Below are 14,505 nucleotides of genomic sequence, written 5' to 3'. Positions count from 1 at the left end.
TAAAGAAGCCCACGAGCCGTTCCCCATTAGCTAAGTGATCAAAGGTTATGAACAGCGGGAATAAAACATTCTTTATAGATCCAGTGATGAACTGAAAGGCAAAACAAGACAAAAAGGAATCAGAAGGTCAAGGGGCCTGCCTTCACACGGCACCGTTCTGATGCCTTCCACAGACCGGGGCCGGATCTCCGCTAAAAGATACTGTCGCCCTCCTCTGTTTACACTTGAAAACTTTTCCCGGTCTGTTGACAGCCTACCTTTCTAGAATAATTTCCCATGTGCCTCCTCATCCACCTTAGGGTCCAGATAAGTCGGTCTACTTGCTCTTCTTTGTCCAAGATATTTGCTCGCCTGCCTCAGCTGTGCCCCTGTACCTCAACTTCCCAAGCTCCTTACCGCCTACCCAGGAGTCTTTGCTGCCTTCAAGGCTCAACTCAAGCACCTCCTAAAGAAGCCTTTCCCGATACCTCCAGGTACCTCAAATTCTACTGGATTGACCTGCTTACTTTTTCCCCCTTTCCCTCTCCCCCAGGACAGTGTAAGCTCCTCGAGGGTAACCTCATCCAAGCTAATTGGCCCTTAATGGCTTTGCTAGCACGATACAACCAATCCTGGCGCTGGCTTCGGGAGACCGAGGATCACCTCACATCTCCAGACTTCCTGAGTTGGCAAGAGTAACAGGATTTATCAGTGTCCCAGGGGCACTGATAATCTAACTGGGTCAATGGGACAGTCAGTCGCTTTCCAATCCCACTAACACTGTGTCAGTTCATTCTGTCCCGGACCAACCTCGTTCCTGACGCTCCCAGGGTCAGGGGCCATTTGTTCGCCCAGTTTGCTGCAGCGGAGGCTTCTGGGACCCTCTTCCCCCTGTTCTGAGAGACTACTCAGACTGGACTTGGCTTTCTCTCAACTCAGTCATTAGATCCCATAAGCCCTGTCCATTAGGAGTTTCCTCCAATCAAACAGCTTTCTGCTGAGGCCTCGGAGAACCTCTCTCCCCATCTGTCTCTCTCATTCCTCACCGGTCATTTCCAGGAAATGCAGGTGTTGTCTATGGAAATTATGGCACTGACCCATCATGCACTTAGACTTGCGGGCTCCTTGCTCTTATCTCAAATGGGGAGCCAAGGTAAGGTGAAGTGGACAGAACACAAGCATTCTCTTCCTTGGGAAGCCTTGGGAAGGAGCCTCGATGCTGAGCTGGGCCCCAGAGGTGAGCCTGGAGGCTGCCACGGGAAAGTGGCATTTAAGTCTAAGAAGGGGCCAACGAGATCCAGTGTCTCAAAGACACTGGGTTTCTCACTTTTTTTTTCCTGAGGCAATTGGGGTTAAATGACTTGCTCAGGGTCACACAGCCAGGAAGTGTTAAGTATCTGAGGACACATTTGAACTGAAGTCCTCCTGACTTCAGGGCTGCTGCTCTATCCACTGCGCCACCTCGCTGCCCCTGGGTTTCTCACTCTTGGCCAGTAGTAGACTTGATGGTGTTCTAAGTGGCAGTCAGAGAGTTGTGAGAATCCCCTTTCGATCAGAGGCGCAGATCCTTCGTGAAAGAACTCACCAACCTGAAAAGTTCCAAGTGGCAAAAGGGGAAGTTTATTGTTGGATGAGAAGTCAGCTTTGCTAGGAAGACTGACTTCCGAGTGGAAATTAGGGAAATGGAGGCTGGCACTGAGAAGAGAATGTCTTTATGGCGGGCAGGGTCCCGGCAGGCAGCTGTGCCAGGGGACGGGGCATAGTCCTGCTCTGGACATTCCGCAAAGAAGTGAGTTTAAAATTGCCCTTTAATAGGAAATCTGAGGCTCAGGTTGCAAACTGAAAAGAAAGCCGAAGTCCCCGGGCCTAGATGCTTAGCAATATCAGGCCCAGATCTCCCACTGAATGGAAATCACTTCGAAGGCTTCCTGAATGAGGATCTGGCTACCAATGGGGGGGGGGAGTGATTTGCCTTAGAAAAGGCCCAGTCAGATGACGCCCTTAACTTGTCTGGGGAGGTCTGCTTCCCAGGAGGGCCTGAGACTCAAATCTCCCTTCTTTACAGATCAGAGGGGACACAATTTCAGAGTGTTAATTTTACAGCTCAAAAGGGGACACAGTTTTTTACAGAGTTCACCCACATCAGACTGACTCTAATTTCCTTTCAGCTTCTCCTTCTTCAGTATCCCATGAAGCCCTTCTAATATTTCTGATCCCAGCCCGGCTTAGTTTTTATTCCATAAGCTTCTAATCAAAGGGGAAAGGGGAATGCCGCCATTATCGCATTCTGTTCTCTACCCACCACGCGATATTACCCAGGATGGGAAGAGACTGTCTTTCGGCCACAGCAAGCGCCACTTATTAAGTGCCTACTGTGTGTCGGGCGGGCTGGCCAAACTCATAGAGATGTGAGCCTCTGCAGTTCCTCTCTGGCACTGCCCCGAACACATAGACAAAAGGAACGGCAGGCTGCTGTCTAAAAAGAGCTTTTATTACCAGGTCTTTCCTGAGCTTGGTTCCACAAACCCATGATGTCATTAGGAAAACTGATGCCTCTCAGGAGAGGGCGAGAAAGCCTTTCCCCAAACAGAACTCTTCTGGAAACCATTAGCTCCACCAAGGCCCAACACCGAGGAGCGGTGGGCTCTCTGCCGTGTCCATTACTCATTCCTCCGGAAAGGAGGGAGGTATCTGGCAAACTCTGGGCTTCATTCATAGGGCCTCTCGAGTGAAACAAAACCTTGGGCAGGAGGAAATAAGAGAAAGGGGAAAAAACGGCTGCCCGACCAGAAGCGGGCCCCGCGTACCCCAAGTCTCATTCCGGGCCTCCTCCCGTGCCCGGTCTGGACCCTTCATAATCCAAGGTGGGAGCATACCCAGCAGCCACCCGGCCCACTGCTCACCACCTTTGCAATTCCCCTGTGCTTTGGGTTGTACTTGCTTCCCCGGCACTGTCACTGCTCTGCTGGGGCTAAACAGAGTAGGTGGTGAAGGGGGGGGAGAGGGGGAGGAAAAGACTGGCCTTCCTATTCCAGATTCTTCCCAGGGCCTGCCTTTTTCCCCTGCCCGATTCTCTTGCTAGTGTCTCGAGGAGCTGACTTGGGGACCCGGTGACTTTGTCCCACTGGGCTGAATGGGGACATTTTAGTCACTCCCCTAAGGCTACAGTCACCCACCCGCTGCCTGGTCCTTGGCTGTACCAAGCATGAAGCACCCCGGCGGGGCTCCTTGATGCCCGCAGAGGCCGACCTGGTTAGCCCCAATCCCAGGGTGATCAGAAGTGAGATCCCTGGCTACCTCCACTCCTCAGCCCAGACTCCCTTCTCTTATTTGCTCCTGTCCCGTGTCACTATTAAGCCTCCCCCCCAACCCTGTTATTTAGTTGTGGTGCAGAAAGCCGTTTAGCTGAAGCCGTAATTCCCAAATGGGCATCCAATCTTTGTGGAAAACTTCCAGGGAGAAGGGACCCCACTCCCTGCTAATACAGCTCCGTCCCCTTCAATTTCCCCCTCACCCTATCACGAGCTCAAGCTGCCTCTGCCAGCTCCCCACAAAAGTTCTGTCCCCAGGGCCAAGCCGCACAAGGGACTCTCAGAAGGCAAGGAGAGCAGTTATCCTGCCTGTAGCCCTCACCGGCCATACCACGGACTTGGCCAAGTACCTCCCTCTTTCAACTGTTTGCCACAAATTCAAATATTCCCAGCTCTGACTGCAGAGAGCGACAGATGTGACCAAGTTCTGCAAATTATCCCAACCCAGACCTAGAGCTGGAAGGAACCACAGGAGCCATCTAGTCCACCCCCTCATTTGTACACAGGAGGAAACTGAGGCTCAGGGAGGCAATGCGCGTGTCTGGGGTCACATACCTACTAAGTGTCTGAGGCGAGATTTGAATCCAGGAAACTGGGTCTCCCTGACTCTAGCCACTACAGCAGCACCCAGATGCCTCGCCGGTGATCGAGCTCCCGTTCCGGTCACAGGGAGCTCCCGGGACCAGCGGAATGTCGGCAGCCTAGCCCGCCGGCCTGCCTTTGTGTTAGCCACACTCCCTGACCCTGCGCTGCCGGGGGCTGCCCGGCTGCTCCCGCAATATGACAGTTGGCCAGTTTTCCCTTTTGAAGCTGGCCCAAATCCCCCAAGCTGAACCTGGGGGCTCTGACTCACGTTCATGGTCCCGTTGAGCTCAGCTACCGACTCGTCATCAGTAGGGAACTGGTAGATTTGGACTCCGTTGCTCACCAGCTCGCTGGTGATTTTGATCTTGAACTTGGTTAGTTCACTCTTGGCAATGGCGTCTGATTTGGCGATGATGGGGATGATGTTGACCTGTGGAAAAGAAAGCCGTGAGATTGTAGGATGCCCTGAGAGCTAAGTAACTGAAAGAGGAAGCTCAACCCAAATCGATGATTTCTGTCAGGAGTGCAGACTCCCGGCTGGGATGATGGAAAACAGCTAGCAACTCCCGGACAGGAGCCAGGGGGCCAGACGGGCCACGAGAGGGCGGGCCGGGGGTCATGGAGGGGAGATGGGGCCCTCCTGCCTCCCTCTCTTACTTCCAGGACAATGGCTGGGCTCAGGTGAGAGTCAATACCTACCGATTGGGGACTTTTGTCAAAAAGGGACCGTGAATGGCTAGTGAGCTGGATCCAGTTGTCCAGGAAAGAGAGCCTGTATCTCCCAGGGCGATTTTTGAATGATGGGGGCGATGTTCCTGCCGTCCCCCCTTCCCAAGCCATCTCCACTTAGTCTCTGCTGCTTAAGGCAAAAGCTTTTCTTCCAGTGTTAGATGGGAGACTTAAATGTATCCTCCTATCCTCCAGAGAGAGGGACTTCCCTGATTGACATTCATCCTCATGTGGAAATAAATGAGGTGGCTCTTTGACCGAGACTGGCCATGGGAAGGAAAGAGGAGGGAACCTGGGGGCACAACGCTATCATCTTATTGGTGGGTATCCTGTTCCCTGAGGGACCAGCCTCACAATTAGGAAAGGAAGTTGAGGGGGGGGCGACATCTTGCTGGATGAGGAGGGGCGACTGTAGTTGTCCCCCATCATCGAGGGGACCGTGAGGGCCACGACAAGGTTGAGAGACGCCGCTAGGGCTCTCGGTTTAGGAGTCCCGCTCGGTGGGCCTGTGGCTGGCGGAGCCCGGTACCTTGCTGTCCAGCTTCTTCATGGTCACCAGGTCCAGAGACTTCAGGGAGTGGCCCGTGGGGGCGATGAAATACAAGCAGACGTGGATGCGGGAATCGTGGTAGCTGTGCAGCACCCTTCGGATCTTCAGCTCCTCCTGCAGGTACGCCTCAAACTGGGCATCGATGAACTCCACGATGGGTTTGTAGCTAAAAGGGGAAAAGGGAAAGTATGACTCCGGCGGATGACCACGACCTCGGAGAGCCCCCTGCCCAGCCTTTCCCTGGTCTCACCAACGAGAGCTAGCCACGTTTCCTGTTCCGGCAGACTCACCATCATTCAAATTGTGTGTATGGAGGGGGCTGGGGTGGGGCTGGAGCAAATAATCCCCCCTCCACTAAAACAAAAATCTCTTCTGTGTGCAGCCTTCAAATGCACTGGGGGGGGGGGGAGGGAGGAGGAAGGGGATTCAGGATCTAAAATGTACCTGACCCAGGCGGGGTATACAGCTGGTGGAAGAAGCTGACCTGGCTTTGAACAGAGTGGGAGAAGCAGTCATGCTGGGATACCCGAGGGAAAGATGGGGAAAAACCTTCCAAGGCCCAGCCAGCTCAGCCCTCTTCTTCCTCACCTGTCCTCCTTGTTGATCTGGTCTCCAAAGCCCACCGTGCTCACCACGGTGAGCTTCAGCCCCACGTTACTCTCCTGGAGGTCGTAGGTATTGGAGCGGAGCTGGACACCGGGCAGGTAGTGGGTGGTCGTCTCGCCCTCGAGCTTGGTGTTGAACAGTGTGTCCATCAGGGTGGACTTGCCCACACCCGTCTCCCCTGAAAAATCAAAAGGTCCGGGGGCCTGCCTTTACCGCCATAACCCCTTCTTTATCATCAGCTCTGAAGAGAACAGAGTGTTCCGCCATCTCCCCCCAGCCCCCTGCTCACATCCCGCCACCTTCTGGTTCCCCCAGCTTCCTTTGGGTCCCAGCTAAAATCCCATCTTCTACAGGAAGCCTTCCTTGATTTCCCTTAATGAAAGGGCCTTCCCTCTATTTCCCATCCAATTTGTCCCCTACGGGGCTTGTTTGTGAGTGTTTCTTTGCTCGTCTCCCACATTAGATCGTGAGCTCCGAGAGCAGGGTCTGCCTTCTGTCTGTCTTTGTATTCCCGGCACTCAGCGCGGGGTCTGGAACACAGCAGGTGCTTCCCTACGCTCACTGACTAAAGTGGCGAGGTCGCGCTCAAAATGGAAAACCAAGTCAGGGGATGTCCGCCACAGGCCACTGACTGGGTGGGCCCTCTGGCACTCCCCGTTCTGCTTCTGACCCTCACCTTTGGGACATTTCATCGAGACTGCCTTTGGCTTCCGGAGAAGGGGGCCAAGCAGCCTCAGGAATACCTGAATGACACCATTAACAAGTGGATGGCAGAAATGAAAACGTACTTCAATTCTGGGAGTCATTTTCTGACCATCAACAAGCATTTATTAAGTGCTTACTGTGTGCCAGGCACTTGCTAAGCTCTTGAGACACCCAAAAGGCGAAGTCCTTGACCTCAGACTGCTGTGAGAGGGAGTAAAAGAAAGTAGGCGGGAACTTAGCAGGACAATCTTTGGATGGCAGAGCAGAGGAGGGTGGGAAGGGGAGGAAACGGGACTAGAACTACCGTAGGCAATGATGAAGCGAGATGGGACTCCCCCCCAGCCTTCCCTTCTAGGCCAGGGGGGCCCCGCGGACACCAGACCGGCACCCCATGTCTCACACGGTCCAGAACTCATGGCGCCGCCCTTCGACAAGGGACACGGAGTTGTGTGAAGCGCGATGTGAGCTGTTTTCTCGGAAGGGGAACCTCCGCCCTTCTCTTGCCCAGCGCCTCGGGCCCACTGGCAGGTGGCTGCAGGGGCCCAAGAGGGACAACAGCTAAGGCCACTGTTTTCTCACCTTTTTAAATACTAAATTAGGGTCAGCTAGGTGGCGCTGTAGTGCACTGAGCGCCAGACATGGAGTCAGGAAGGCTCATCTTTTGGAGTTCAAATCTGGCCCAGATGCTTCCTAGCTGGGTGACCTTGGGCAAGTCACTTCTCCCTGTTTGCCTCAGTTTCCTCATCTGTCAAATGAGCTGGAGAAGGAATGGCAGACCACTCCAGATCTCCGCCAAGAATGAGGTCAGGAAGACTCGGACACGACTGAAAGTGACTAAACTGCAATAACAGCCAGTTGTGGATATGGGTAAGTGTGTGTGTGTGTGTGTGTGTGTGTGTGTGTGTGTGTGCGTGCAAGCACACACGAGAAAGGAGAGAAGAAAAGATAGGAGAGAGAGAGAGAGAGTCCTTGAAAGTGCCCACACCCGTCCTCCCCCATTTCATGACAGAACCAGGAAGCTGGGGGTGCAGAGCTGCCCTCTCCATCCTCTCCGAAGCCACAGTTGGAGCTCCCAAACCCGCGTGCTTCTCCCCCTTGCGCCCCACTGGGCCGGCTGCTAATGTGCTTAGCAGACAGGGTGCTAGGAACCGGGCCAGCCAGATCCGGTTTCCATCCTGGGTCTGCAAAAGCCATTAGCTCAAACCCCCAGCGCCATTAAGCGTCTTCCCACTCCGGAGCTGGGGAGAGCGGCTGGCCCCTGGAAAAGTTTGCCGAGGGCCACCTGCCTAGCGAAGCTGAGAGGTGGCAGACTTGGCCGCTCGGCCGGAATGAGTCACCCCCAAAAGCGGGGGAAGAGGAAGTCGGCCCAGACAGTAAGTAGGGACCGGGGCCCCTAAACGGGAGATCGCATTTCCAGCACCAAAACCCCAGCCTCAGCAAAGACTTCTTTCTCGGATTTGTCAGGAGCGATGGCTTTCAGGTTTGGGATCGGATCGCCACCCTACATGAAGCGCGCTGCCCGTTCCACCGCCCACGCCAAGACTCCAGCAGCAGCAGCCGTGGAGGGGCGTTGGACCAGCTTAGACTTTCCCTAGCAAGCAGTGCTTCTGGGGGCCTTGCTCTTCGTCTCCCATGGCCTCTGACCTCGTATTCCTTCTGTGTGTTTCTGAAGGCTCCCAGAATCTTAGAGTAGGAAGGGGTCATGGAAGCTCAGAACTGACCAAGAGTTCACACACACACACACACCCTTGACAAACAATTATTCCACCCTTCCTTGGGCTAACTCCTCTAAAGTAGCTCCTACTTTTAGTAGCTTTTTCCGACAACAAGCCCAAATCTGGCTCTCTATATGATGTCCATTGCTCCTAGGGTCTGCCCTTTGGAGTCAAGCAGGCTAAGCAACCCAGGGGACTTGGAGTCAAGAAAGTCTGGGATCGAATCCTGCCTTTGAAGGATTGTTTGATGGACTGAAGACCAGGCAGCAGTTTGTCTGAGAAAGATCTGGGGGTCCTACTGGACTATAAACTTGGTTATGTCAACTGTGATATGACAGCCAAAAAAAAAAAAAAAAAAAAAACAAGCTAAGGTTGCTTTGAGCTTAGGCTACATAGTATCTGGAACGGTGGTTGTCTCGTCTTCCTCTGTCCGGATCAGACTACATCTGGAGTATTAGGTTCTGGGTCGCGATTTCATTTAGGAAAATAATCTCATCTCTTTAAAACTCAGTTTCCTCCTCTGTCAAATAAAGAGATTGAACTAATGACATGTCCAGAGTCACACAGCTTAGTAAGTGTCTTTTTCCATTCCAGTCCTACTGCGCTCTATCTACTGTGGCGCCACCTAGCCGCCCCTAACTCTGGATTTGAAGGGGAGAGAAAATATTGATAATAGCTCTCCCTCTCAATCTATCACCCTTCGATAAATCTAAAGTCTCTTCCATGATCCGGCCCTGCGTGATACATTTGAAAGGAGCTCTCCCATCCCCTGCCAGGCCTTCTCTTCTCCAGTTTCCTCCATCACTTTGCACATATTTGACATTGGAACCGTCCCAACATATGGATGCTATAAATCTGACTCCCGACTCAAAGTATGGGAGACAAACAGCAACTCCTCCGTCTCTGTGAGGTTTCGGCTTGGCTCGCTGCGGCCTGAACAGTATGTACCTTCTCTACGCTCCACACGTGCGTCTTGCATTACGGGCAAAGACCCAGAGACTCCAACTTTCCTATAGGATAGAGAATCCCTCCAAGGGGGCAGACCGTGTGTCTCTCCATCAGACAGGAAGCTACCCGGAATGAGAGGGCCCCGAGGGTCAGGGACGGGCCTCCTTAGAGTGGAGATTCTGACGAGCTGCAACCACGTCTCCCCCACTGAACTACATTCTTCTCCCTGCCATCTTCCTCTCCCTTCTCCTTTCCCCCCTTTCTCTATTCCCTCTCCTTCCACCTTGTCAGGGCTGGAGAAGTTTCTCAGCTTGTGGTGGGTAGAAGAACAAAATATCCATGGAGTCCCAGAATCCCCCGAGGTGATCGGGCCCCCTCTCCCCGACGGTCGTGCGATCAGAGACGTCCCAGAGCAAGCAGGCGTCCAGACTCCACTTGGAGACTTCCAGGAACGGGGGGCTCACCACATTCCTGCCTGTTATTCGGGACCCCCCGGCAGGACAAGTCATATCGTCTCTCTCTGATCCTCTGTTTCCTCATCTGTGCAATAAGAGGGTTGGGCTTCCAAGCGCGGGGATCTGGCGAGCCCTCCGGCCTCCGAAGTAGCCCCTTTTACTCTGGGGCCAAACAGAATCGGGCTGATCCCTCTTTCACAAGGAAACCCATCAGATGTTTGAAGATAGCCGTGACATCCTCACTATCGGCGTCCCCCGTAAGGCTTCTCTTCCCAGGTCCAAAAGCCCTGCTCCCTTTCACTGCTCCTTGTGGGCCCTTCACTATTCTGGTCACCCTCCTCTGGATACTCCTCAAATTATCAATGCCCTTCCCAAAATGAGCAGCCGGGAACCTGATACTCCAAGTGTAGTCTGATCGGGACAGAGGAAGGCGAGACAACCGCCGTTCCACATGTAGCCTGAGCTCAAAACAGCCTTAGGTTTGGGTTTTTTGGGCTGTCATATCACAGTCTGTAGTCCACTAGGACCCCCAGATCTTTCCCAGGCAAACTGCTGCCTAGTCTTCACCATTTTGTACTGGTCCAGTGACTGGGACTCAAGCGTGAGACTCTGGGGCCCATCGAGATCTTGTGAGATCCTGAATCTGTCAGATCTCTGGCATTAACCAGGCCCCCCTCTTCAGTCTGCACCTCCCTACCACGAGAAGACCTCATTAACCCCCACAGTTCTGTGTCATCTTGGACCAGTCACTCACTCCTCTGACCTCCCTCCTCCCTCCCCCCATTTGACAAGTGGGTCGGATGAGATGAGCTCAAAGGCTCTCTCTTCCTAAACCAGCTTCATCCCACAATCCTTTATTTTAGGCCCACAGGACCGCACTGGCAACGTGACCCTTTGCCTGCTTCTGAGCAGCCCCCTTCCCTCCACCTGGGGCCCGCATAACAATCCTTCTCGGCCCAAATAAATCTTTGCAAGAGGTCCTAGGCTCTTTCACCAGACTTCTGTCTTGTTGAGTCTGGCTTTAAAAAGCAGATTGCCCGCTGGGTTTGGGAGCTTGGTTTCCCTCCAGGGCACTGGCTGGGACGGGACCCGATTTGAAGAAGAGCCTCCATGTCTCTGATGATCCGGCTAGATCCACAGAACCAGAGTGCGGCAAAGGGGGCAGGGACCTCAGAGACCACTAAACTCCTTTTAACACAGAAGGAAACTGAGGCTCAGAGACAGGAAGGGACCTTCTCCAATTAGTGCTTAGCAGCAGGAGCGGTCTGCCGAGTGGCGATGCGATCAATGATAACGAGGGTAACATGCTTGCATATCCTCCGTGAGAAAGAAGGCTATGCTCAAGAAGGGACTTGAGAAGAATTACTGTAGTTTTAGCACTCAGCTCCCAGGGAGCTACAAAAGAGAGATGAGTCACTCTCCTAGAATGGTAGGATCCTTCATTTAGAACCGGAAGAAGCCTTAGAGGCCATCTAATCCGACCCCCTCACTTTACAGGTAGGGAAACTGAGGCTTAGGTGGCGAAGAGCCTGCCTTCCTGGAGCTCACAGTTGTGACGGTCGGAGAAGGACTCCGAACCGAGGGCTCCACGCCGTGACCACGTGGAGAAGTTGCAACCACGTGTTTCTGTGGCCCCAGATATTCATCCCGTTATGGCAGGCGCGGTGCCGAGCCTCTCTACTCCTGGCCAACTCGTTCCTGGACACCAGGTGGCCGATACGGGGCCGCTTCTCCCCTCGATGCCTTCGCCGGCACGGGAGAGCCTGCCAGGTTTGCAACGTGTGCGAGGAGCCAGGAGCCATGAGGAGTCCCAGCAGGCCTTTAGCGTGGGAGTGCCAAGGACGAGAAGAAGGGCAGCTCCTACTGGCGCGGCACCGCCAACTTGGCACTGAGGGACGCGGCACGCACACTCGCAGCTGATCGGGATACGGGGTGACGGCTGGAAATTGTGGAAGTACAAGCGAATGAGCATTTGGGGAGTGATCAGGGAAGACTTCATGGAGCAGGTGGCAAATGAGCAGGAGCCCAAGGGGACCCGGGAGGTCGAGATGAATGTGTGTGCTGGGCAGGCCGCCAGGCGCAGGAACAGCAGAAGCAAAAGTACGGCGATGGGACAACAGATACGGAGAGGGGATGGAATGGCGGGGAGCCAGTTTGGCTGGAGTTCTGCCGATGGTGGGGAGGAGTGGGAAGGAAGGAAGGAAGGAAGGAAACAAGCATTTATTGAGTGACTATTATGTGCCAAATGCTGTGTTAAGCCCTTTCCGAGCATCATCTTACTCAGTCTTCACAGCAACCCTGCAAGCTAGGTACTGCTGCTATCCCATTTGACAGATAAGGAAACTGAGGCAGACAGAAATAAAGTGACTCACCCAAGATCACACAGCAAGGAAGTTATCTTAGGCCACATTTGAACAACACAGATATTCCTGCTTCCAAGCCCAGCCCTCTACACACTGTCACGTAGCTGCCGCTAAACGATGATGAGATAATACTCAGAGGATAGGCCGGTGCCAGATGATGGAGGGTCTTGAATGCCAGATAAGGATCTGGCAGGCAATGGATTTTAAACAGAGGAGGGACGTGAACAGGCTGATGAATAAAGAGAGAAGCAATATAGCATAATGGAAAAAAGTATCGGAATTAAGAGTCAGGACTTGATTCAAATTTCCTCCCTTTCGCTGGTTAGCCGTATGCCTGGGACCAGTCCCTAATCTCTCTGCGCCTCATATTCCTCATCTGGAAAACGGGGCCATTCATCTCCACGGCCTCCAAGGTCTCTAAATCTCTGCTCCTCCAAGTCTGATCTCATTGTGACGGCCGGGGCCGAAGGGGAGAGAGAGGAGCCGGGGACACCCCCGGGGAGGCCGTTGCCGTGGCCCGGGCACTGGGCAAGGAAGGCCTTCGCTGGGCGGAGGCCATGAGGAGAAAGAGGAAGGGTCAGAAGTGAGAGATGCCCAAGAGAGATGCTTGTGCTCCATTTAGAAGAAGTGTCTGTCTACCCGTCTGTCTCTTTCTCTGTTTCTCCATGTCTCTGTATACATACATAATACGTGTGTGTTTTCTTCCCTCAGACTGGAGGCTCTCTGAAGCCAGGGACTGCTACATGCCCAGCACTTGGCCCAGGGCCCAGCAGCACAGAGTAGGTGCCTGAGAGATTCCTACTGATGTCCGGAGCTTTCCGAGGCGGGAGAAGCGGACCTCTCCAATCGGCCGAACGAGGTTAGCCCACTCTGCTGCTCGGCTCCGAAAGCAGCTGTCCCCGTCCCCCAGTACGGCGGGGTCCCGGTGCCGGCGGAGCCCCCCGAATTGGGCCTGGGCAGCCCGGCCAACGGGACTCTCCCCGCCACCCCCGGTTCGCGGCCGAGCAAGGTTCCTTAGCATTGAGGTAAGAGGCTTAGGCCAATTAGCTCCCTCCCAATCCCGGCTTGGCTCCTGTTTGCCGTTAAGGAGTAAAAATAAACTTGACGGCAGAGCGCTGAGCCTGCCAGCCCCATGCAGAATTTCCACGGGGTCTCACGCAGCGCTGTCCCACACGGCCCGGCCCCACGTTCCCCTTCTTCCTCGGCCAGGACGACCGTCAAGGGCCGCCAAGACAAGGAGCCGCGGCCCGCGGAAACGACCGTGGAGAGAGCGCTCCGGAAAGCGCCGTAATGAGGCCATCGGAACGAGATGGGGCCGACACATCATTTAACCTAATTACCTACAAAGCTTCAGGCCTCCATGAAAAAGCCCCATTCGGTAATAGAATTTCCTGATATGGAAATACTCACCCACACACAGGATGTTGAAACAGAAACCCTGGCTGACCGATTTATTCACCAGCTGGTCGGGCAGGCTGTCAAACCCCACATGGCCGGTGAGGGGGACCGTCCGGCAATTTTCATCCTAATTTGAGCGGGGGGGGGGGGGAGTGAGGGGCGTAGGAGGGAGAAGAGAGAGGGAGGGGAGACAGAATAAAGATGATGACATTTTGAAAAAGGAGATCTGTGTTTCACTTCTCCATTCAAACATTCTCCACCCTAGGAAGTAACACCCACCCAAGCAGACTGTGTCATCTCTTCCCTCTGCTGCCCCCGTCCCCAAACAGCTCAGCAGTCACAGAACAAAGCTCGGCTCCCCCCGCTCCTATTCATGAAAAACCTTCCCAGAAGCTCCACGTGGGAACTCAAGGTGGGGAAGGCAGCAGCTCTGGGAGTGACCGCTTGTCCAGTGAGGTCTGATTTTCCCTTAATTCTCATGTATGTGACACAAGGGTGACGGCAAGGACACGGCCATGACCCAGGGATAACAAGGATGCAACTGTGATCCAAGGATAACAAGGATGCAACCGTGACCCAAGGATAACAAGGATGCGACCGTGACCCAGAGGTGATGGTAAAGATGCAACTGTGACCCAAGGATAACAAGGATGCAATTGTGACCCAAGGGTGACAAGGACGCAACTGTGACCTAAGGGAGACGAGGACACAACCATGACCCAAAGGTGATGACAAGGATGCAACTGTGACCCAAGGATGATGGCAAGGACCTAACCATGACCCAAGGATAACAAGGATGCAATTGTGAACCAAGGGTGACGGCAAGAATGCAACCATAACCCAAAGGTGATGACAAGAACACAACTATGACCCAAAAATGACAAGGATACAACCATGACCCAAAGATGACAAGGATATAACCATGACCCAAAAGTGATGGCAAGGACACAACCATGACCCAAGGGTAACAGAAAGGATGCACCTTGCTACTTTGTGATTCAATGGATCCCATTCTCTCCTGCAGGAGTTAGCCACACTCCTAAAAAACACACTCCCCTGTTAATAGGATGACCTGGGAGGACGAGTACCCAAAGGTGGAGGCGGGTGGATGGCGTGTGTGTGTGTGTGTGTGTGTGTGTGTGTGTTCATTAGGATGGCACA

General features: G+C 53.7%; 1 protein-coding gene across 4 annotated transcripts in view; it reads right to left on the bottom strand.

The window, feature by feature from the left end:
- SEPTIN6 (septin 6) overlaps positions 1-14,505 on the bottom strand; it is a 61,090-nt gene that overhangs the window by 25,860 nt on the left and 20,725 nt on the right. For all 4 annotated transcript variants that reach the window (XM_051969001.1, XM_051969004.1, XM_051969003.1 and 1 more), the window contains exons 2-5: positions 13,357-13,471; positions 5,743-5,938; positions 5,134-5,320; positions 4,144-4,305 (exon numbers count right to left, since the gene is read on the bottom strand). In XM_051969001.1, coding sequence (XP_051824961.1) covers positions 4,144-4,305; positions 5,134-5,320; positions 5,743-5,938; positions 13,357-13,471 — 660 coding nt within the window. The remainder of the gene's footprint in view (positions 1-4,143; positions 4,306-5,133; positions 5,321-5,742; positions 5,939-13,356; positions 13,472-14,505) is intronic.

Source organism: Antechinus flavipes, chromosome X, assembly GCF_016432865.1.
Source record: "Antechinus flavipes isolate AdamAnt ecotype Samford, QLD, Australia chromosome X, AdamAnt_v2, whole genome shotgun sequence".
Lineage (NCBI taxonomy): Eukaryota > Metazoa > Chordata > Mammalia > Dasyuromorphia > Dasyuridae > Antechinus > Antechinus flavipes.
The sequence above is the reverse complement of the archived record's forward strand: the minus strand, read 5'-3'. Positions and strand labels throughout refer to the sequence as shown.